Source organism: Elephantulus edwardii, unplaced genomic scaffold, assembly GCF_000299155.1.
Source record: "Elephantulus edwardii isolate Elephantulus edwardi_28Jun2011 unplaced genomic scaffold, EleEdw1.0 scaffold00048, whole genome shotgun sequence".
NCBI lineage: Eukaryota > Metazoa > Chordata > Mammalia > Macroscelidea > Macroscelididae > Elephantulus > Elephantulus edwardii.
Window position 1 is genome coordinate 6,437,758 of NW_006399798.1, and position 20,572 is coordinate 6,458,329.

The window sequence follows — 20,572 nt, forward strand, 5'->3', positions numbered from 1 at the left end:
ATGCCCGCTGAGCGGCCCTCGGGCACGCGGGCGCGGCGCCGCCCCGGCAGGTGGGTGCAGGCGCTCCGACGCCGGGGAGGGCTTTTGGGGCTGGAGGAAGCTGTCACTGTCTAAAGACCCCTAAGCCCCGACTGTGACCAGACAGTAGGGAGGCTCCGAGGACGAGCTGGGTCCCGACCAAGCTTTGCTCGCGGTGGAGGCAGCAAACTGCTCCCTAAGAGGAAGGCGTCGGGATGGGGCTCAGGACTTAGGGGTCCTGGGTAGGTTGGGGTTCGGCCCCTCGGGAGCCAGTTTAGCCGGTGCTGGCCCGGGAAGACGATGCGGGGAGCCGGGGCTCTGCGCCTGGGGCCGGCAGAGGGGCCCCCTGCACCCGCCCACGCTCCTGCGTGGCCCGCACCTGAGGTCCGGAGGAGGGAGTTTGGTGCCCGGAGAACTCACGGGGAAGCCGGCGGAGGGTTGGAGAGGGGCTTCGAACCCCAACCCACCCCTTATCTGGAATCGGGCCCGGCTAGTCTCTCCAAGTCTCAGCTCCCTGGCCACCTTCCCAGCTGAGCGCGGTATGAGCTGGAAATAAACCCTGCCTCGCGCTGGCACTGAAGGGTAGGCGCATTCCCTCTTTACTCCAGTAATCCCTGAAGCCTGGGCTTTCTTAAACTGAGCCGCAAGTGCCTAGCCCTTGTCCCGTTTGCCAGAAGCCCGGTTTGGTGGGCACCCAGCCAGCTTCTGAACGCCGTGGCTGGCCTGGAAGCACTTGTTCGAGGTCCTGCAGCACGGGGAGCCTGCGCACCGAGGCCTCCCCCTTCACTTTGCTGTCCCCCAGGTGCCATCTGCGCGGGGGTTGCTGGTCATGGGGGAGCCCAGTAGAGAGGAGTATAGAATCCAGTCTTTTGATGCAGAGACCCAGCAGCTGCTGAAGACAGCACTCAAAGGTGAGCATGGGAGCCCCTCCAAGCAGGGGTCAAGAGCTGCAGAGAAGGGGCCAGGCCAGGACTGGAGGGTCTGGAACGTAGGGGCCAGGGGCCTGACCAGCCTCTCTTCCTACATTGAAAACAAGAGTCAAGACCCTACCTCCAGAATCCAAAGACAAGCTAAAGGCAGGCAGCACTCGGGAGTGTGCATCAGATACCCTTCAAACTGTAAAGATCTTTTCAAAAAGTCCCAGGGAAAGGGAGTAGAGCTCAGAGAACATGTCCTTCTGGCCCTTTAAGCAGTGTGAGGCCATGCATTCAGTCAGACTGCAGCCTGCTCTCTGAAATGTGCAGAGCTGCCTGATTGGGGACAGATAGTGTATTATGCTTGGCAGAGAAGACATAAACTGCCAGACTTGGCTAACAGCAAGGCCCATCACTTGCCAAACGCTGGGGGAGGTACCCATGGCTGCTGCCTGGGGTCCATGTGTGGACGTGTAAAGATATTTGTTCCTGTAGAACTACTGAAGACTTCACGGCTTACAAGTCACTTGGGACATGAACATGGAATTCATTCCTGTCCAGTGTCAGGAAAAGATAACGTGTCCTGAAAACTAGTCTAGAAAACTCTGTAACCCTTCTGGGTTTTTTAGGAAAATGCAGCTCCGTTTGACTGTTTTCTTCTGTGTGTGCTCTCCGTAGGTAGGTTTGTACATACAAGTAGCCCCCATCTTACAACTACGTAGTGTTACGTATTATCCCATTTCTGATTCCTACAAAGATCAGGTAGTGACATAAAGGGCACTAATGAAAATCAAGTGCGTGCAGTCCTCATCAGAACTGTAATCAGGATGGAGTCCTGTCGTTAAGTCAGGGTCTACCTGTATTGGATGTGCTCTTCTGTAACCTCCTCCCATCCTTTTTAGAAGCAGGTGGTGAAACTGAATAAGCTAGGAGTCAGACTCAACACCCAGTAAGAACACACAGGCCTGCTCTCTGCCCACAGACCCAGGTGCTGTGGACTTGGAAAAAGTGGCCAATGTGATTGTGGACCATTCCCTGCAGGACTGCGTGTTCAGCAAGGAAGCAGGACGCATGTGCTACGCTATCATCCAGGTTGGGGTAGCGGGGGCCGCAGAGTGCTTTGGGGAAGGCACTCCAGGAATGGTAGCAGCCTGGCCAACACAGGAAAGCTTTCCTTCCAGGGGGAAAGGTGGTCCCACAGCCAAGAGCACTTGGGCGGGGGCTGGCTGATAGCTCCCACTGTGCCCACCAGCCTATCCCTCACTCACAGGCAGAGAGTAAGCAAGCAGGCCAGAGTGTCTTCCGGCGCGGCCTCCTCAACCGACTGCAGCAGGAGTACCAGACCCGGGAGCAGCTCCGAGCCCGCTCCCTGCAGGGCTGGGTCTGCTATGTCACATTCATCTGTAACATCTTCGACTACCTGAGGGTGAGGCCCCAGCAGCCATGCTGGGTGATCAGCAGTCTGTTTCCCAAGGCCTGTCTCCCCTGTGCTGCTCAACCCAGAGCTCCGGCCTTCCTTCCCACAGGTGAACAACATGCCCATGATGGCCCTGGTGAACCCCGTCTATGACTGCCTCTTCCGCCTGGCCCAGCCTGACAGTTTAAGCAAGGAGGAGGAGGTAGGTGTTTGGTGTAGGTGAGGCCGTGGAGGTGGGCACTGCCAGCTCAGAGCTTCTGTGGCCTTGGAAGCTTCTGAGGCACCACTTCCGGGTCAGGGACTTGGTGAGAACATTTCAGGTCTGTCACAGTGCCAGTTCTTCCCAGGATAGTTGACCAGTGAGAGCCACAGCCAGCTGGAGGCAACTAGTAGAGAAACCAAGCCCAGGCCAGGTAGTGGGAGAGTTAAACCGAGGCGATAACAAAGCTGAGTCCTTCAGAAGTCCCTCATGTGAGACGCAGCGTAAGGATGAAGTCAGAGGGTAGGACGGGCTCAGCACAGTGCCTGGCCAAGTGCTGTCCTCAGCTGCCCCCTGTGGAACCCAGGACCCGGCCTGGGTGTCACCTGCCGCTGCTCTGCAGGTGGACTGCTTGGTGCTGCAGCTGCACAGGGTTGGGGAGCAGCTGGAGAAGATGAACGGGCAGCGCATGGATGAGCTCTTTGTCCTGATCCGGGATGGCTTCCTGCTTCCGACTGGCCTCAGCTCCCTGGCCCAGCTGCTACTGCTGGAGATCATAGAGTTCCGGGCAGCTGGCTGGAAGACCACTCCTGCAGCCCAGAACTATTACTATAGTGAGGTCGCGGACTAGGCCTCCAGCCCAGGACTCTTCACCAGCTGAGCCAGCCGGCCTTCCACCCACCTCCCGACTTGGTGATGGAGTCTCTGCCTCCCGATGGCTCTCCCTTCTACACTCTCTCAACGTCTCCAGCACCTTCCCTCCCCTCCTCAGGCGTCAAGTTGATCCAATGTCCTGGAGCCTAAGTCTTCCTGCCACAGCCTCAACATCCTCTCTCCCACCTAGGCCAGTGGAGCTCCTAACGGCCACTGCACTATATAACCTTGGTGTCTCGGTTTCCCCGTCGTTAAAAGAGGCATCCATAACCACCTGTGGAATGCTTGGGGGTGTTAGAAACAGAGGCCAGAGCACAAGTCAGGCTTTTTATATAAGGGTCACGGAAACCAGTCCTTTGTTCTCTTCAGCTCGTGTCACTGAACGGCTGGATTGTGCCACAGGTTACACTAGTTCAGGGTGAAAGTTTTCTAATAAACCTTTTCTGATACTAAGACTGCTTCCTTTCCTATCGGCGGAAGGACTCCACTCCAGGCTGAGAGAAGAGGCTTTGAATGAACTTGACTTTTCTTGGGAGAAATGTCCAAGTTAATATGCTTCCCCTGTGCAAGGACATGAGCTCAGGGGAGCAAGTCCAAGCTCCCAAAGAAGTGATTACTGCTCAGTATGCGCCCCGATCCCTGTGAGCCTGCGCTTACAGAGCTACATCCTTAATCCACAGTTTTCAGCAAGCCCTCTCTCTACCACCAGCGGTAGTGGGCCAGCGCCCGGTTGGCCTCGGCCATCTTGTGCATGTCGTGTTTCCTCTTGATCACCGGGCCCTGGCTGTGGAAAGCCTGCAGTAGCTCATGAGACAACTTCTCCGGCATCAGTGTCCGCCGGTGCTTCTTCTCCCGGCACTCAGTAATCATCCACTTCATTGCCAGGAAGCGGCGCCGATTCTCAGCCAGGGGCACGGGGACCTGGCAAGACAGGACAAGCTGATCCCAGGACTGGGGTCTCCTGCCCTTCTGAGCTCCAAGGAGCGTCTGCAGGTTTCCTCTGGATCAGAGGGAACCCCCCCACCTTGGGGGGGGGCAATCTTTTTCTATTAAACACCCCAACCCCAGTTCTGGGTGACCTCAGTGTGGCCAACTTAAGAGGCATTCATCCAGCAAACACTCATTAAGCACAATTCTTTTTTTCTTCTAAATGGAAAATTCCTATCAACATAAGCATTAATGGGGAAAAGCTCCTCTAGGTGAGGTGATTCTGTTTACCTGAGAACATGGAAACCTAAAAACAGGATACTCTATCCCAGACTGTTTGCCGGGCCCCAGCTGGTGCTGGATACCATGCCCGATGCTGGGCAGACAAGGACTAATGAAGTCCCTACCCTCAGTAACGTACAATTTAAACCCACTAACAAAATAATAGGGCAATGGAATGAAATACCACAAAAGGTGCCCCAATCAGCTGTGGATCAAGTGCTATACTAGACGCCTGTGCAAAGACGGGGACAAACAGTCTCTCCCTTTGAGAAGTTCACAGGCAAGGCCACAGGATGGTGGACAGAGATGGAAAGTGGGCTTGCACTCTTTTGAACAGGCCATTTAGATACTTCTTTGCCCTCTTCCCATTCCTGCCTAGGAGTTTCAGAGTCTGGATCCTGATGGTCTAGGGAGAGCTTTCCATCCTGGTCCTCCTCTGGGGCCCTCACACCCAGAAGGATCCCCTGATCTTGTTTCACACATGGGCACAAGCAGCCCTCCCTTCTGGCCTTGACTGTTCACTTCTACTCACCTGGTAGAAGTGGCCGCCCTTGAGGATGGGCATCAGCCCGATCACAGGCTCACAGTTTTTCAGGGCCTTGTGGAAGATGGTGTAGGGGTTGCGCTCGATGGATGCCTTTTCCTCTGCAGAAGCAGCATGGTATTTCTCAAACTGCTTCCTTTTCACCGCTTCCAGGGTCTGGAATGGGAGACAGTGAAAGGTTGCCCAGATTCCATAAAGGGGACAGCGAGTGCCCTTCTCTGCTCCCATCATCCCACCTTCTCTGGCAGCACAGCTCCTTCCCAAGACAGTCTTCCTAGGTGCCTCCCTCTTTACTGGACAAGTGGACAGAGTTTGTTGACTCCCCAAGACTGCATTAAAGCCCTCACCACACACACCCGCACACGTTTACATACATACACGGGCAAAGCAGAGAAAACATTTAAATCTACGCTTTCAAGCTGCATCGAAAGAACCCAGTACAGAACTGCAGGAAACACGTGGATGAGGCACAGGACAGGCCTGCTTACCTGCACCATGAGTTGCCTGGCCAGCACCTTGTTTCCTCCTTTCATCATCATGTTGATAAATTTACTTCAAGGAGAAAGACAACATGTTTAGCTTTACAAGACTTGTCTCATAACCCTCGCCGCAGACCCTCCCTGGGACAGGACCAAAGTGCTTGTTCCCATCTCACCTGACCAGCGGGTCCTCAAACACGGAGCAGGTTTTGGTCGCGGGGGCGGCTTTGATGACCTGAGTCTTCCTGAGTTGCCGTTCATATTTTTCCTGCTCTGTCAACTCGGCCACGGGCTTGCGGTGATATTCCTTGGCAGTCTGGGCATCCTGATACTCGGGGCCATAGCGGCTCCACCTCACCTGGGTCAGCCTAGGGGAGACAAGGGGCCCGGGCAGGTGAATCAGCCTGACTTAACAATAGGTATGTCTGCCAAGCGGGGCGCCGCGGCCACCGCTTGTTAAATCTGAAACGTTCTCTTTGTGCCTCTCGTCCCAAGAGGGCGTAGGGCCCCCCCAAACAGGCCAGTAGTCTGGTTATCAGGGAGCCCGGGTAGGACAGGCTCCTCTTGACAGCACTCTTCCCCATCCGCTAACACAGTGATGGCACTTTCGCACTCTTGCAGCGACTGACTTTCAGCTCAGAATCAGATCCGTAGGTCAGTTTGATGTCTCGAGCCGACGTATGCGCTGAGACTTTGCAACTGGCCCAAGGTCAAGTTAACTAAGTTAGAGCTTTGAACCCGCATGCCCCGACCCCGCGGAGCCCCGCTGTCCCTGGGAGCCCGTGCGTCCGGCCTGGAGCCCCGTTACTTCCCCGGAGCTCCCTCTGCGTGGACTCCAGGGGGGGCCCCCAGCTGTCGATTGCCTGCTCACCCAGGAAGCCGGGGCACGAGAGCCCGTAAACCCAGAACCAGGCCAGACCATCCTCGCACAGCGTTCACCGAGGGGGCAGCCATCTTGGCTGGCCTGGGGAGACTGTCCTCGGCGCGCCTGAGCGAGTGACGAGCAAGTGACGGGAGACCGGAAGACAACACCGCAGAGTCCTGAATCGCTAGTTCACCCAGTTAACCCGGGCGCTAGCCTCTAGCGTGGCGAGAGTCCCGGCGAAGAACTGAAAGGAAACCCTGGCCCTCTCGAGACGCCTCGAGTCCGGCACCGCCCCCGGGGCCTGCGCCTGCGCCCGCTCCCCGCAGGCCCCCTGCAGGCCACGCCCCCTCACGGCTCTCGCAGGTTCTCGCGAGGCTGGAGGCCGCGGGGCGGCCCGGGCGGCTGCAATATGGCGGAGGCGGAAGGGGAGAGCCTGGAATCCTGGCTGAGTGAGTAGCCGCGGCCTCCTCTGCCCGGCCCCGAGCCGCCCGGCCTCGCGCCCCCTCCCCGGGCTTCAAGCGGCGCCGTAGGGCCGCCCCCCATGACGGGGCGCGCGCCTGTCGCGAGCGTTCCCCGTTCACGCCCCTTCCCCGCCCGTGCCTGCTCCCTTTGCAGCGGCGCGACCTCCGTCCACGCGCGTGACAGCCGGAGTTGGGGTGCCCGCGGGTGTTTGCAAGCTCGCGGCACGCTGCAGCCTCGTCCTGCGGACTGACGCGCGCCGGAGCTCTGGGGAAGGCGGTGGGGCTGCGCCCGCCCCGACTCCGGGGCGTCTGCACCTCGGTCCCCGGGGGCAGGCGGAGCCCTGGATGTGGGGCGATCCTGGGCGGTGCTGACCGTACTGACCCTCCCGGCAGACTCGGGATTGTGACCGTGTGTTCGAGGAAAATTGTCCACGGAGAGCGGTGACAGTTCTTAGCATGAGTCTCAATCGCTTGGAGAACAAAAAACCTCTTTTGCTCCGGTGCCCAAAGCAACCCACTGCCCTGAGTCGGTTCTGATTCACGGCGACCCTATAGAAGGACAGTAGGACTAAGTGGGGTTTCCCAAGCTGGCTGAATGGATAGAAGCAGCGTGCCTCCTCTTTCGCCCCTAAAGCAGTTCGATTCGCACCTTTCGGTTACAGCTGGTCTCTGAACCACTGTGTGCCGGGGCTGACAAGCGTGGTGACATCTGTGCCCTCCTCCTGACCCCACCCCACCCCTGAGCATCGCTGATGAGTTCTGTCTGTCTGATGCTGTCGGATTTTGCTATGAATGAACTGAGTTAACCTTAGTGGGTAAGACCTTGCAGGAGCCTTAATAAATGCACTTTCCAATAGGCCACATTCCCCGAGGGTTGTTTCCCCAGGGACAGAAGTACAACGGGCCAGATGCCGAGGTCTAGTGTCTGCATGGATCTCCAGTGGTAGGTGGGCCAGACTCTTGGATGATGGCCACTCCCTCCGATGGCTTGGCCCTTCCTAAGGGAAAGACTTCCTCATAACCATGAGCCCAGGTTTAGAGGGTAGGACATCAAGAGCTTCCTAGAAGAGACAAGATGTTATGTTTGTCAAATTTATAGTTGCAGGCAATATACATGGTTAATATGCAAGCTATATGTGGAGGAATCTGGTGGCCTAGTGGTAAGAATCTGAGCTAAGGTCCCAAAGGTACCCAGTTTGAATCCACCAGTTGTTCTGAAGGAAAAGGATGGGCACTCTCTTCCCATATGATTTGAGCCTCTGAAAACCCACTGGAGGGTCAGCTGTGGGTCGGTTCCAACTCGATAACAACAATAAGCAGTGTATTCATATGCCCTGGACATGTGCCAGGAGAGACCAGTCCTTGGAGAAGGACATGGAAGGGGAGAGGGTCAGTGTAGGAGAGGAAGACCCTGATGAGATGCAGTGACACAGTGACTGTGGTAATGGGATCAGGTGTGTCAGAGATGGTGAGGCTGGCTCAGGATAGGGCAGGGTTCAGAGTTCATAGGGTCACTGTGAGTCATAGCTCAATGGTACCTAATAACAACAGCATAGACAGACAATAGTGGAGTCATTTTAAATAGTCTAATGAGCTTAATCATTCATGTTACTAACAGGCAACATCATGATGGGTGGAAAAGAGATTGAAATTGTCAACAACTTCATCTTGCTTGGATCCTCAGTTAACACCCTTAGTACCAGCAGTCAGGAAATAAGGAGACGTATTGCACTGGGAAAATCTGCAGTTAGGGACCTCTCCAAATTATTGAAGAGCAATGATGTCTGTTTGAGGACTAAGATGCATCTGATTCAGGCCATAGTCTTTCCGATCACTTGCTGTGCATCTGAGAGCTGGACAGTGAATAATGATGGCAGAAGAAGAATTGATGCCTTTGAGCTATCGTGTTGGAGAAGAGCGCTGAACATCCCATGGACGGCCAGAAGAACAAATATATCTTAAGAGGGTGCGGCCAAAGTGCTCTTTGGAGGCAAGAATGATGAGACTTGGGGGCCAGTGGTGGGGGTGGGAAGAATGATGAGGCTTTACCTCACATACTTTGGACATGTTGCTAGGAGGGGCTGTTCCTTGGAGAAGGACATGATGCCGGGAAGGGTGGTTTGTGGGTGAAGGAAAGGACAACCCTTGACCAAGTGTATTAATGCGGTGACTGCTGCAGTGGGGCTCTTGTGTGTCAGGAAGTGTGAGGATGGCACAGGATAGAACAGGGTTCAGATCTTTTGTTCACAGGTAGCTATGAGGCATATTCTGTGTGACGGCACATAACAACAGTGAGTGTGGTACAGCAGTTAAGGCCCCTAATGCTGACAGAAAGGTGAATCTTCTCCCTCCCAGCACTCCAGGGGGGAAAGATTCTGAATTCTGCCTCCACAAATATTACATACAACCCTGGAACCCTGTGAGACCGTTCTCTGACCTGTACCATCGCTCTGAGTCGGAATCAGTTTGAAGGCAGTGAGCCTGTTTAGTAGGCAGGGTTTGTTGAGAGTTCATGTATGTTTAATGTTTTACTGATGGTAAACCAAATTCTCACAGTTTCCAGGCAGACAGTTCCATAACATTGGTTACATTCTTCACGTAGTGTCCCCGTTCTCCCTGTCTGCCATGCCATTTCATCATTGGTAATGCTACCGCTTTGCCCTTTCAGGTTCTTCTGTGCTTTAGATTAACTACTGTCAGATTGAGTTCAGATAGGAAGTTCTTTATAAGAAGACTCAACCGTGCTTGAGCCAAGCTGTTTTAATTGGGCTAAATGGCAGTTCAATTTAGCAATGGCTTTCTGGAATGATTTCAGTTCAAGATTTAAGGATTATTTCTGGGCATTAAACTTGGGACTTGAACTATATTTTAAAGTGGGAGAGGGTGGGCAGGTATTTGAGGAGAGTCGATGATGTGAATGACGTATAAGATGGTGTCTGCACAGATGAGATCAGCTGACCATTGACCGTTTTCTAGAGAAGAACATTTGGGGGCAGTGTTAACATTCTTTCTGCCTTTAACCTCTTCACAGTTCTTGGCACATAACGGTGTGCCTGAGGGAGCTTAGATGGCCTAGTAGTAAGAAACTGCACTGCAATTCCAAAGGCATGCAGTTCGAATCCAGCATCCACTGTGCGGGAGAAGGATGGGCAGTCTCCTCCTGGGTGATTTACTATCTGAAAACCCACTGGAGGATCAGCTATGAGTCAGTTGTGATTTGGTGCACAACAACAACAACAATGGTGTGTACTGTACCAGTCGGACAAACCATCACCACCATCACTGGCCATGTGCCCCCTTTATCCAAAGGATGGCAGAAGCCTCTGTCAGGCCCAGTGTCTCCCGTCTCACCTCCCCATTTGCCAGTCAGTTCTACGTTCTTCTCCCTTAAGAACTTTTCTAGAACTGTCTCATCAGTCATTCCTAGTGCTGCCAGACCTGTTCTCCTTGCTGCACTCTGTCCCCTGGCCCTGGGCACACCCCGCCACCTTCGTGTGGCTTCCAGAGAACTCTCCCCTGCTCTGGTCACTTGACACTCTTGTACAGCAGCATGCCTTTCTTGCCTGGAATGCCCTGCCCCCTTCTGCTCTGCTAAATGCTCAAGATTCTCCTTCCCAGGAGCCCCTTCCTGGGAACTTCAGCTTTCTCTGAAGTCTTCGTATTCCTACGCTCAGTTACTGAATGTTTAAGGAGTGCCTGTTCAGTGAGGTGCTGTGAGACTAGAAGTTCAAGTTCAAGTAGTCTTTACTTACCATTTGATGGAGGCAGTACAGTATTTTTTTAAATTTTTTTATTTTATTAAGTTTAATAGACAGTTACAGAGGTTTTGGATTTCCATTCATTCATTACCACACTTTTCTCCCTGCCCACCCCTGCCCACCAATTCGCTCCCCTCTCTGAAAAGAAAAAGAAAAAAAAAGATTCCTTCATTAGTATACAATTCCCCCATTCCTTACCCCCCACCCCCCACCCCAGTACACTTCTCTATGCAACCTTAATTCTGGGTTCCAGTACTAACCATAATAATCATATATCACCTCTAATCTGTTCTTTCCCTCATCTGTTTCAATATAATATACATAATTTATCCAGTTTTTTCTGTCATACCCCAACCCTGATGTTGGACCCATTCTACAACAGTGGCACCATGAAGTATTTGTCCCTTTGTGACTGAGATATTTCACTCAGTATAATGTCCTCCAGGCTCACCCATTGCATGAGTTCTTTGTTTTCCAACGCAGTGTAGTATTCCATTGTGTGGATATACCACAGCTTCTCTATCCATTCATTTGTTGATGGGCCCTTAGGTTGCTTCCAACTCTTTGCTATTGTAAACAAAGCTGTGATAAACATGGGTGTAGTATTTATTTTTAAAGATAAAGATATAAAAGGCAGTAATCCCAGTGGCCAGTGCAGGCAGTTTGCTTAAGAAAAGAGAGCTAGCACTTAAAGAATGGCACAAATTGGCTGCAGAAATTCAGCATGGTTGCATGAACGGCAAGTCATGCCTAGGAGATGTAGTAAGTGTTTGGCTCTATAAGCATGAGTTCCTGTGGGGACATTGTTGGAGATAAAGCTGCCAAGTTTATACAAGTTACCCCCCTATTCTGGAAAGCCTTGATTCCATCCTGAGGTGTTTACATTTCTCTATTTGTTATTCCTACTGTTGTTGTTATGTGCCATGAGTCATTTGCAACTCATAGCGACCCTATGTACAACAGCCCTAAACCCTGCTCTGTCCTGTGCCAATCGCACTGCCTCTGACACACCCATCCCGATTACCCCAGTCACTGAATCAATCCACCTCATAGAGGGTCTTCCCCTCCTGCGCTGTCCCTCCACTCTACCCAGCATGATGTCTCTCTCCAAGGACCGGTCCCTCCTTAACAACATGTCCAAAGTATGTCAGATCAGCATTGTAGGAGTGGTGGAGGGTATTTCTGTAAAGATGACTTTGTTTACTTTATGTCTAAGTCCGTGAGGGGAGAGGACAGTCAGGACCCGCAGCCCTGCAGGACTGATTCATGTTGAGGCAGAGGTCACATGTACCCCTCTTTCCAACCTTTTTACCAGTTCTGACACCTGCTGTCCCTCCCATCGCACTCTGCTTCTCTTCTGTGTTCATCAATGGCCATACACACACTTAGGGATCTCTGGTGCCCTGGTGGGTGAGAAATTGTGCTGCCAATGTGGTTTGAATTCACCAGCTGCTCTGTGGGAGAAGAATGGGCAGTTTCTCCCATGCGATTTACTGCTTCCGAAGCCTGCTGGAGGGTCCATCTGCTGTAACTCCACAGCAGTGAACAGTGATCTCAGTGGACATTTATCGCGTTTTATTTTTGTTGTTAGGTGCCATCGAGTCAACCACAACTCATAGCGACCTTGTGAACAGCGGACTGAACACTGCCCTCTCCTGTGCCATGTTCATCATCTCATATACTTAGTCCAGTGCTGCAGTCACCATCTCAGTCCATCTCATTGAGGCTCCTCTCTTTCGCTGGCCCTCCACCTTTCAAGCATGATGTCCTTTTCCAAGGAATGGTCTCTCCTGACAGCATGCCCAAAGTATGTGAGAGGAAGCTTCACCATCCTTGGCTGTAAGGATCGTTCTGGCTGCACCTTCTCCGAGGCATATCTCCTTGTTCTTTTTACCAGCCCATGGGATGTTCGGTGCTCTTCTCCAGTCCTACAGTTCAAAGGCATCAAATGGTGTTTATTAGGAAGGTTACAAATGAGAACTCACTGCTACCTGTCGGGTTGGGACTGACTCATAGCTGACCCTCCAGCTGGTTGCTGAGACTAACTCCGAGAAGATTGTCCAGTTTTCTCCTGTGGAGCCGCGGGTGGATTTGATGTACCAGACAGGCAGCACTGGGAGTTAGCATCACCGCTCCTTAGACGAGGCCACCAGAGCTCCTGTTAGGACAGTGACGGGTTACACTCGAGGATGAGGAGTGACTGAGGATACAGCACATTGGCCAGGGCAGCTGCTTCTCGCTGCGACCTGCAGGCAGGCTCCCACCCCTGTCCTTGCTCCTGAGCCTGGCCTGACCTTTGTGTGAGCCAATGTTAGAAGTACCTGTGGGCATCCCAGTTGCTGTAAACGTCACCCAGAGGTGCGCAGCTCTGACTCCTCCAAGTTACCCAGCGTGCCCCCTCCAGCAGGCTTTCTGCCTGAGGGCATCCAGCTCTCAGTGGGCGGGCACACCTGTTGTCAACTCAGTGCATTGCCGTCCAGTCAGAACCTGCTTAAGGCTGACCCTCCAGTGGGTGTCCGAGGTGGTGACTCGCATGGGAGGAGGTTGCCACCAGAGGCCCTTATAACCCTGATGGACAAGGGGATTCTCTTTACCCCAGCCCCCTGCTCTCTGGGTTGGGGAGCCTACTGTGAAGACTTGCACCAGTCTCCTGACTGCTGCCACCATTTCTTGCCATCTGGTGCCTTCTCTGATGTTACAGCTCTTGTCGCTAGTCCAGTACATTCTCTGGGCAACCCTGGTCCAAATGAAGTGTCCCAGTCCTGGCATTTCTTTCTGGTGGTTAGAACCCTTTCCCACCTCTGGAATGGCTTATTTTAAGCCTGAAGGGATGCCAAAACGGACCCATCCCCTTGTTTTGGTTCTGTACCCTTGTGTGTGTGGTCCCATCTCTGCAGGGTTCCTTGTGTCAGATCTGCATTATTCACAAACTGTCCAGTCCCCTTAGTGGGCAGCATATGCCTTATTTGCACAGTGCCAACCAAGAATTTGATGAGAGTGTGGAAACCAGGCAGGAAAGGCTGTTTAAAGTGATCGTCACACTGCATGTTTATGTCTATAGGGTGGAGAATTGTGGCAGAAGTTCTGGAAGCAGGTGAGAAGTCAGGAGGTGGAATGGAGGCAGAGACGAGAGGAAGGCAGAGCTTAGAAAACTCCCGAGAAGGAAGGGACCGTGACTAATCAAAATGGGTGAAGAGCGCGTGGGGTTTCAAACCTGCGTGCCTGGAGGTGGGGGAACAGGCACTCCGGGGACTGGTCCCATTTATAGACACAGAGACATCAAGGAGCAGTGATTCGGTACCAGATTCCTGCTTCTATCCAGTTTTACATCTGGTTTTATTTCATGTACTGCTGTTTCTCACATACACTACAAGCATGTTCCCTCCTGAGGATAAAAGCCGTATCTTGGCCTTTTTTATCAGGTCCCCTGCACGTGAGGGGCTGGTTCTGGGTTTCCTGTAGGTGCTGAGCATGGATTCGGGGGTTCTGATTCTAGGCTTCTGCACCAAAGGTTGCCTCTTCACTCTGCTCCAGCCCTTGCCCGTTCTTCTGCTTATTTCTAACTGCTTGGCCACCCAGCATGTTCATCTCTGGGATGCTGGAGCCTTATTGGAATGGGTGACAGCTACTGCTGCCTCCATCACTCCTGGGCCTTTTGGGGTGCCGTGAAATTCAGGGCTAGTGATAGAATTAAGCGGACAATGAGAAAGCTAGAATCACGGACACAGAGCTATCGAGGCTTCCAGAAGAGACTCAGACATCATCAGAAACTAGGCATCAGAGCAGAGCTGGGGAGCGGGGTCTGTGGGGGAGGCCCCAGCGGCACCTCCGGCCCAGGTGAAGGATGAGGTCATTGGTGGAAGGGAGCAGGCACCTGAGGGGAGGTGGTGGGCGGATGGAGAGTCACGTCACCCAGCATCATCCCCAGGGGATTCTCCCAGTGGGCGAGCTGTCTTCCGAGCTGACTGGAGATCTGGAGAACTCGGAAGTGAGGTTGACAGTGGTGAAAAGCTGAGTGTGTGGCACCCACCCATCCTGCAGTGGAAAGACAGAGCAAGTGGGAAGAAAGTGGATTCTAGAACAGGTGATCGGACACACTTGAGAAGTAGAAGGAATATCCTTGGAAGGAGCAGTGCTAGAGGGCTTATCCTAGTCTGGAGAACACTGCTGAGCCTGTGGTGTAATCTGTGGCAGTGTGTGTGGTTGTGTGTGTCAGTCCCCAGTGGAGAAGACTAGCTAGATCTTACATTGTAGAGTCTGTGACTGCCCGCAGGGATCACAGCCATGAGGCAGGCTGATTCCTCAGTCTGATTTCTAGATCTTTCTGCCTGTGGTGGTGCCATGGTAAAGCACTCAGCTGCTGACCGCAGGTTGGTAGTTGGAGCAGTGCATCCGCTCCACCAGGAGATGGGGCAGTCGGCTTCCACGGAGAGCGTGGCCTGGAGACACTGTGCACGGTTCTCCCCGTCCTCCAGGGTCCAGTGAGGAGGGACTCCGCTGACCTGAGGGCCGCGAGTGTGCGTTTCACATTTTTTGTTTAGCATCTGGATGATCAGGATAAAGCCAAGCCGACACCTGAGAGGAGGGTTAACTGGTGGGAGAAATTGGAGACGTCCCTGGAAGGGGGCAGCGAGGTTGTCATTGAAATAAACATGGGATCTCCAGGCATTTCTTCGCAAGTGGCTCCTCTGGGTTCAATGAAATCCTTTCCCTAGTAAGCTTAACATTTTGAAAGACCTGCCCATTAATTCTTTTTTTCAATTTTGAGGGCAGGCACATCTCTTTTCCTCCTGATATGACCTTAAATCATCAGAATCGCCCCTTTGTGATAGGACAGGTGCTGCGTGTGGGGCGGTATCGTCTGCTAGGCCACCGCCCTGGCCCATGCAGAGTGTGTGCTGGCTTCCGCTGCCTCAGAGCTCAAGTCCCAGCAGAGGGATTTGGATCCCTGTTCACGTTTGGCTTTCGAGCTGATGATTTCCAGTGTTTGGGCTGCTGACAGAAAGAGGGAACTGAACAGATCCTTAAGTCACAAGATATCACAGAGAATAGGGCGTTCCCACAGGACCCTGTTGTGCTTTGCTTCTGCCCGTGGTAGAAAGCTGCAGGGAGGCAGGTGTTTTTAAAGGATGTGAGTCTTCAGCCTTCGATTTGTCTTCAGAAACTGAAGCCCTAAATTCGCAGACAGCCAGGGCGTGCTTTCCAGAAGTGGCAGACTCTGCATCTGAATCAGAGGAGAAAACATCTGACTGCCCTCGTCTGAGGATGTCTTCCGGGCGTCCAGATCCTGGGGACATGGGGAGAGAAGAACCCAGACCAGATATAAGGAGGCTCTGCGTGTAGTGCCTGCGTCTTAACCCCTCAGAGCCCCTCCAAACTTACCTCTGCTCTGTGGGAAGAAGACTGCTGCTTAACCTTGAGAATTCAGTGCAGGTAGTGAAGATTTACAAATGATGAGGGCATTGTCTGCCGGTTAAACAGTGCTATCACATTAAAAGGGAGCCCCAGTGGTAAGGAGCTGCACTGCCCACCCCAAGGTGCACAATTTCAGATCCATCCTCTGTCCGGAGGGACAAAGATGGACAGTCTCCTCCCTGCAACTTCCTGCCTTTGAAAACCCAGTGCAGTCGGTTCCAACTCGACGATACACAGCAACAATTATAGCATTAATAGTTAGGTCTCGAGATCTTTTTTGAAGGCCACATGGGAAATATTTTGGTGGTGGGTTCCCCCCCCCCCTTGTGTGGACTGTTGAATTAGATCCAGCTGGCACAGGAGGAGATTGCCCCTCCTTCTCCCACAGAGCAGCTGGTAGATTTGAACCAAGGGACAGGCACTGCCTTTGGATTAGCCACATAATTCCCTACAGTCTACGCAGCCAGCGTTCCCTACAGCTTATAACCAGTACAACCCAGTGGGCAGTTCTGTTCCGTCACGTGGGGCCGCTGTACATGGGGTCAACTTGGATGGTCAACAACAGTTCTAACCATCTACATTTTTCCTAGTCCCCTCTGTTTGTTTTTCTAGGGGATATTTCTTAATCATGCCTGCCTGCTTGTTACCTAATAACCCCATTTTTTGCACAGCATACAGATTGAATAGGTCTGGAGAAAGAATACAACCTTGACCCACTCACTCACATCTCATTATTTAAAAAAAAAATGGAGAAAAAAGTGCAGCAATGAATGAATGGAGATCCAAAATCTCTGTAAATGCTCATTATAATTATTTTTTAAAAATGGGGGAAAAGCTTTATTTCATTTGGGCTGATGTCTGGCTCAGAATTTCTGGAACTGCCGCTTGGTGCCGGCGGCCTTGGGGACCTTGAGCACGTTGAAGCGCATGGTCTTGCCCAGTGGCCGGCGCTCAAGCAGTGACAGTGTCGCCAGGCTGGACATCTCTGAAGCTGGGGGACAGACATGTTCTGGTGACACTTCTCGAAGCATTCTTGCGGACGTGGTGGAGGAGGTAGTCTCGGCGGATGATAGTGGTCTGCATCTTCATCTTCATCACCACGTCAGACAGGATTCGCCCTCGGATGGTGACGTTACGAGTGAAAGGACATTTCTTGTCAATGTAGGTGGCCTCCATGGGCCACCTAAAGCCCAGACCGATGTTCTTGTGATAACGTGGGAGCTTCTCCTCACCAGTGTCCCCCAGCAGCACCGTCTCTTTGTTCTGGAAGGTAGTCGGCTACTTCCCGCAGGTGCGCTCAGTCTGTCCACCATCCTCCCCGCTGCTTGGGGGAAGACCCCCTTCTCAGTTTTCACCATGCGGTGCTCTCCTGCTCTGCTCACACAGCAGCCTCCTGGTTCAGCTGTAGGTTCTCAGGAGCACAGTGAGTGCCTGGGATTCCCATTCTTCTCAGCGTCAGCCACAACTCGTCAGAATCCACACAGTCGGGGACCTTTGCATAGTCGATAAAGCACGCATAGACATTCTTCTGGTATTCCTTACTTTCAGCCAGGATCTATCTGACATCAGCGATGATATCCCTGGTGCCATGGCCTCGTCTAAATCCTGGTTGAGCTTCTAGCAGTTTCCTATCTATGTACTGTTCTGGTTTTTTTTAATAATCTTCAGGCGTATTTTGCTTGTATGTGATATTAATGATACTGTTTCAATGGTGTCCACATTCAATTGAATCCCCTTCCTTGAGGATGGGAACAAGTAGGGACCTCTTCCAATCGGTTGGCCAGACAGCTGCCCTCCAAATTTCCTTGACAGACTGGTGATCGCATCTAATCCTGCATCCATTAATTGAAACAAGTTAATTAGGATCCCATCAATTCCTGGGGTCTTATTATTTTTTTTTTTTGCCAGTGCCTTCAATGCAGCTTCTACTTCCTCCTTCATTACCATTGGCTCCTGTTCATATGGTACTTCCTCTGAAATTTTTCAGTGTCAAATCATTTGTTTCTGGTACAGTGATTCTGTGTATTCTCTCCACCATATTTTGATGCTTTCTGGATCATTCAGTATATCTCCCATAGCATCTTTCAGTAGTGCAACATGAGGCTTAAATCTGTGGGCTATTCCTTGGAGGAGGACATGATGTTGGGAAGGGTGGAGGGTTCGTGAAGGAGCAGAAGACCCTCAACCAGGTGGATTGACATGGTGACGGCCGCAGTAGGCTCTTGTGTGTCAGGAAGTGTGAGAATGGCGCAGGGTAGAAAAAGGGCTCAGATCTTTTGTTCATAAGGTCACTGAGTCGTATGTGACTAATCAGCACCTAACAGCAACAACCCTGTTTTTATATAGCTGAGTTTATGTATTATATTTCTGTAGCATTTGGAAATTTATGAACATTTTTGTTATTTGCATTTGTCCTGTTGGTTCTGATCCACATGGCGGCTCCCAGAGCCTGAGGGTTTGTCACCTCGTTCCTTTGTGACATTCAGAAACTGGATTGAGAAGCGGTATTTGTAGACTTCTGGCCAGTCCCTGGCCCAACCAGCGAAGCTTCTCTGTTGGAGAAGAAATTTAGAAGCAAACTTCGCTTCACATGAATGCTAAAAATCGTAGCCCAAGTGATGAGAACTTTCCATTATGCCCTCTTTGTAACTGAGTCCTGGTTAAATGCTCCACTACTGACTGAAAGGTTGCAGGTTCAAGTCCTCCTGAGGCATCTTAGGGCCAAGACTTGGTGATCTACTTCCAAAAAGTCAGCCGTTGGGAACTTTTGAAGCCGTTCTTCTCTGAAACATTTGGGGTCGCCCTGAGTCAGAATGCTCGATGGCAGCTGGTATGGCTTTTGGCTTGGCTCCTTCTAACATTTGTCTTCTTTTTTCTGCCCCAAGATAAAGCCACCAACCCTTCCAACCGGCAGGAGGATTGGGAATACATCATTGGCTTCTGTGACCAGATCAACAAGGAACTCGAAGGGTGAGTCTCAAAGTGAGTGGGGACAGGTGAGGGTTGGCTGGCTGGAGAAACAAAGATCATTTCCAGGGAGGGCTGGCCACACGGTTCCAGCGTCAGTGCAGTGACGGGTCTTCTTGTCTCTAGGCCACAGATCTCAGTCCGATTGCTGGCCCACAAGATCCAGTCCCCGCAGGAATGGGAGGCAGTGCAGGCCCTGACGGTAGGTTCTTCACGGCCGGCGGTGGAGGGACATGGTGACCCCGTGAGTCCAGGCTGTGCTCACTACCTGCTGGGTTCTTGGGCCTCCACCTCAGAGCCAGCAGGAAGTCCTCAATACAGACTAGCTATTTCTGTATCAAGTTCAGTCAACAGGTATACTTGTGAGCCCTTGTGCCAGCTGCTGTCCCAGGTATTGAGGCCACAGAACGTGGTCCTACCACTGTGGGCTGCAGGGGTAGTGCCAGAGGCCAGTGTGCCAATGGAGACACCCAGGCAGGGCCCAAGCTCCACGCGGGCTCAGAGGAGGCTTCTCGAAGGGACACTGACAGGGCTGTCTTGTCACCAGCTGTGAGAGCTAACCAGCGGAACCAAGGCCAGGTGACTGATTCTCACTGTAGCTAAACAGCACAGCAGCTCTTTGTGAAGCCTCCCCTCGGCGATGCTGCACCGCTCCAGGGCCTGCCTTCTCAGTGGAATTCCAGGCACTGAGTGGCGAGCGCTGCTGGGACACCCCCTCCAGACCCAGCGCACCTTCTGGAAGTGGAGTTAGAGGAGTCTCGGACCCTGCCTGACCTCAGTCAGGTGCTGGCAGGACAGGAGAGCAGGAGGAATAGCAGGCAGGGAGCGTCCTTCGTGTCTGCTGTGGAGCTGAGACCTCAGACAGCGCCTCTTAGCTGGGGCGCTGCTCTGCCTTGTTGCCCTGCCTTCGGGGCCTTTAGGGGGCTTGTGGACCCTTTTGATTTTCGTGAGTAGGGAGGTAAATGCCCCAGCATCCAGTGGGCACAGGTGTCATAGTAGTGCCAGCATGGAGTGATTCTGTCAGATGTCAGAATGCTGAGGCTGGAAAAGCAGAAGTCCAGAGGCAGAGGGCAGGCAGCTGGCCGCAGGGAGCCTAGGGGAGCTGCACGCCTCAGCGGGACGTCCATCAGGTCACCCACGGGAGCTTCACACCCCTCAGCGGGACGTCTGTCGGTCACCTAGGGGAGCTTCACACCCCTCAGCAGGACGTCTGTCGGTCACCTCGGGGAGCTTACCCCAGTTCAGCGGGATGTCTGGAGCATCTAGGGGAGCTTACACACCTGAGTGGGACGTCCGTCGGGGCATCTGATTGAAGGAAGCAGCCCTCGAGCATTAGCCCTTCCTGTTGATCTGCTTTTGAAGCCCTTCCGACTCACAGAACCCTTCAATTCAGAGTAGAACCGCCCTGGCTGGCAGATCTGTACTGTCAGGCAGCAGTCAGCCACCAGCCTTCGAGTGAGCAGCAAGCACTTTAACATCGTGCCACCAGTTTCCTCTATTATCTCCTGCCCCTTCCCCAACCAGACAGTCACACAGATTCCACCCTCCCCAGCCCTGGGCCTCAGTTTCCTTTTCTGCAAAGCAGGGGAGCAGAACCTCCAGGATTGCCTGGGCTCTCCAGCTTGGTGTTTGTCATTTCGCCTTCTTGGCGCATCACCAGAAGGAGCCTGCG

The 20,572-nt window shown here is 52.7% G+C and overlaps 3 protein-coding genes and 1 pseudogene across 4 annotated transcripts in view; 2 read left to right on the plus strand and 2 right to left on the minus strand.

Annotated features, from left to right (window-relative positions):
- The first annotated feature begins 838 nt into the window (after positions 1-838).
- Positions 839-3,179, plus strand: MIF4GD (MIF4G domain containing). Of its 2 annotated transcripts, XM_006886212.1 has the most exons (6): positions 848-978; positions 1,099-1,155; positions 1,883-2,024; positions 2,203-2,358; positions 2,459-2,551; positions 2,952-3,179. In XM_006886212.1, the coding sequence occupies exons 1-6, from the start codon at positions 848-850 to the stop codon at positions 3,177-3,179; spliced, it is 807 nt and encodes a 268-aa protein (XP_006886274.1). The 2 variants fall into 2 exon arrangements, with proteins under 2 accessions (XP_006886275.1, XP_006886274.1); XM_006886213.1 differs by lacking the exon at positions 1,099-1,155 and having other exon boundaries at positions 839-929; positions 1,915-2,024.
- A 722-nt stretch (positions 3,180-3,901) lies between these two features.
- MRPS7 (mitochondrial ribosomal protein S7) lies at positions 3,902-6,388 on the minus strand. The gene is made up of 5 exons (XM_006886214.1): positions 6,306-6,388; positions 5,611-5,802; positions 5,444-5,507; positions 4,944-5,111; positions 3,902-4,123 (listed from the first exon to the last, which is right to left on the minus strand). Exons 1-5 carry the CDS (start codon positions 6,386-6,388, stop codon positions 3,902-3,904), a joined length of 729 nt encoding a protein of 242 aa, XP_006886276.1.
- A 10,408-nt stretch (positions 6,389-16,796) lies between these two features.
- On the minus strand, positions 16,797-17,377 carry LOC102851805 (annotated as a pseudogene).
- Positions 17,378-18,826: 1,449 nt separating this feature from the next.
- The window catches only part of GGA3 (golgi-associated, gamma adaptin ear containing, ARF binding protein 3), an 8,712-nt gene continuing 6,966 nt past the window's right edge, over positions 18,827-20,572 (plus strand). Inside the window, exons 1-2 of the mRNA XM_006886215.1 lie at positions 18,827-18,903; positions 19,027-19,102. The gene's annotated coding sequence lies outside the window, so the exon portion shown is untranslated. The remainder of the gene's footprint in view (positions 18,904-19,026; positions 19,103-20,572) is intronic.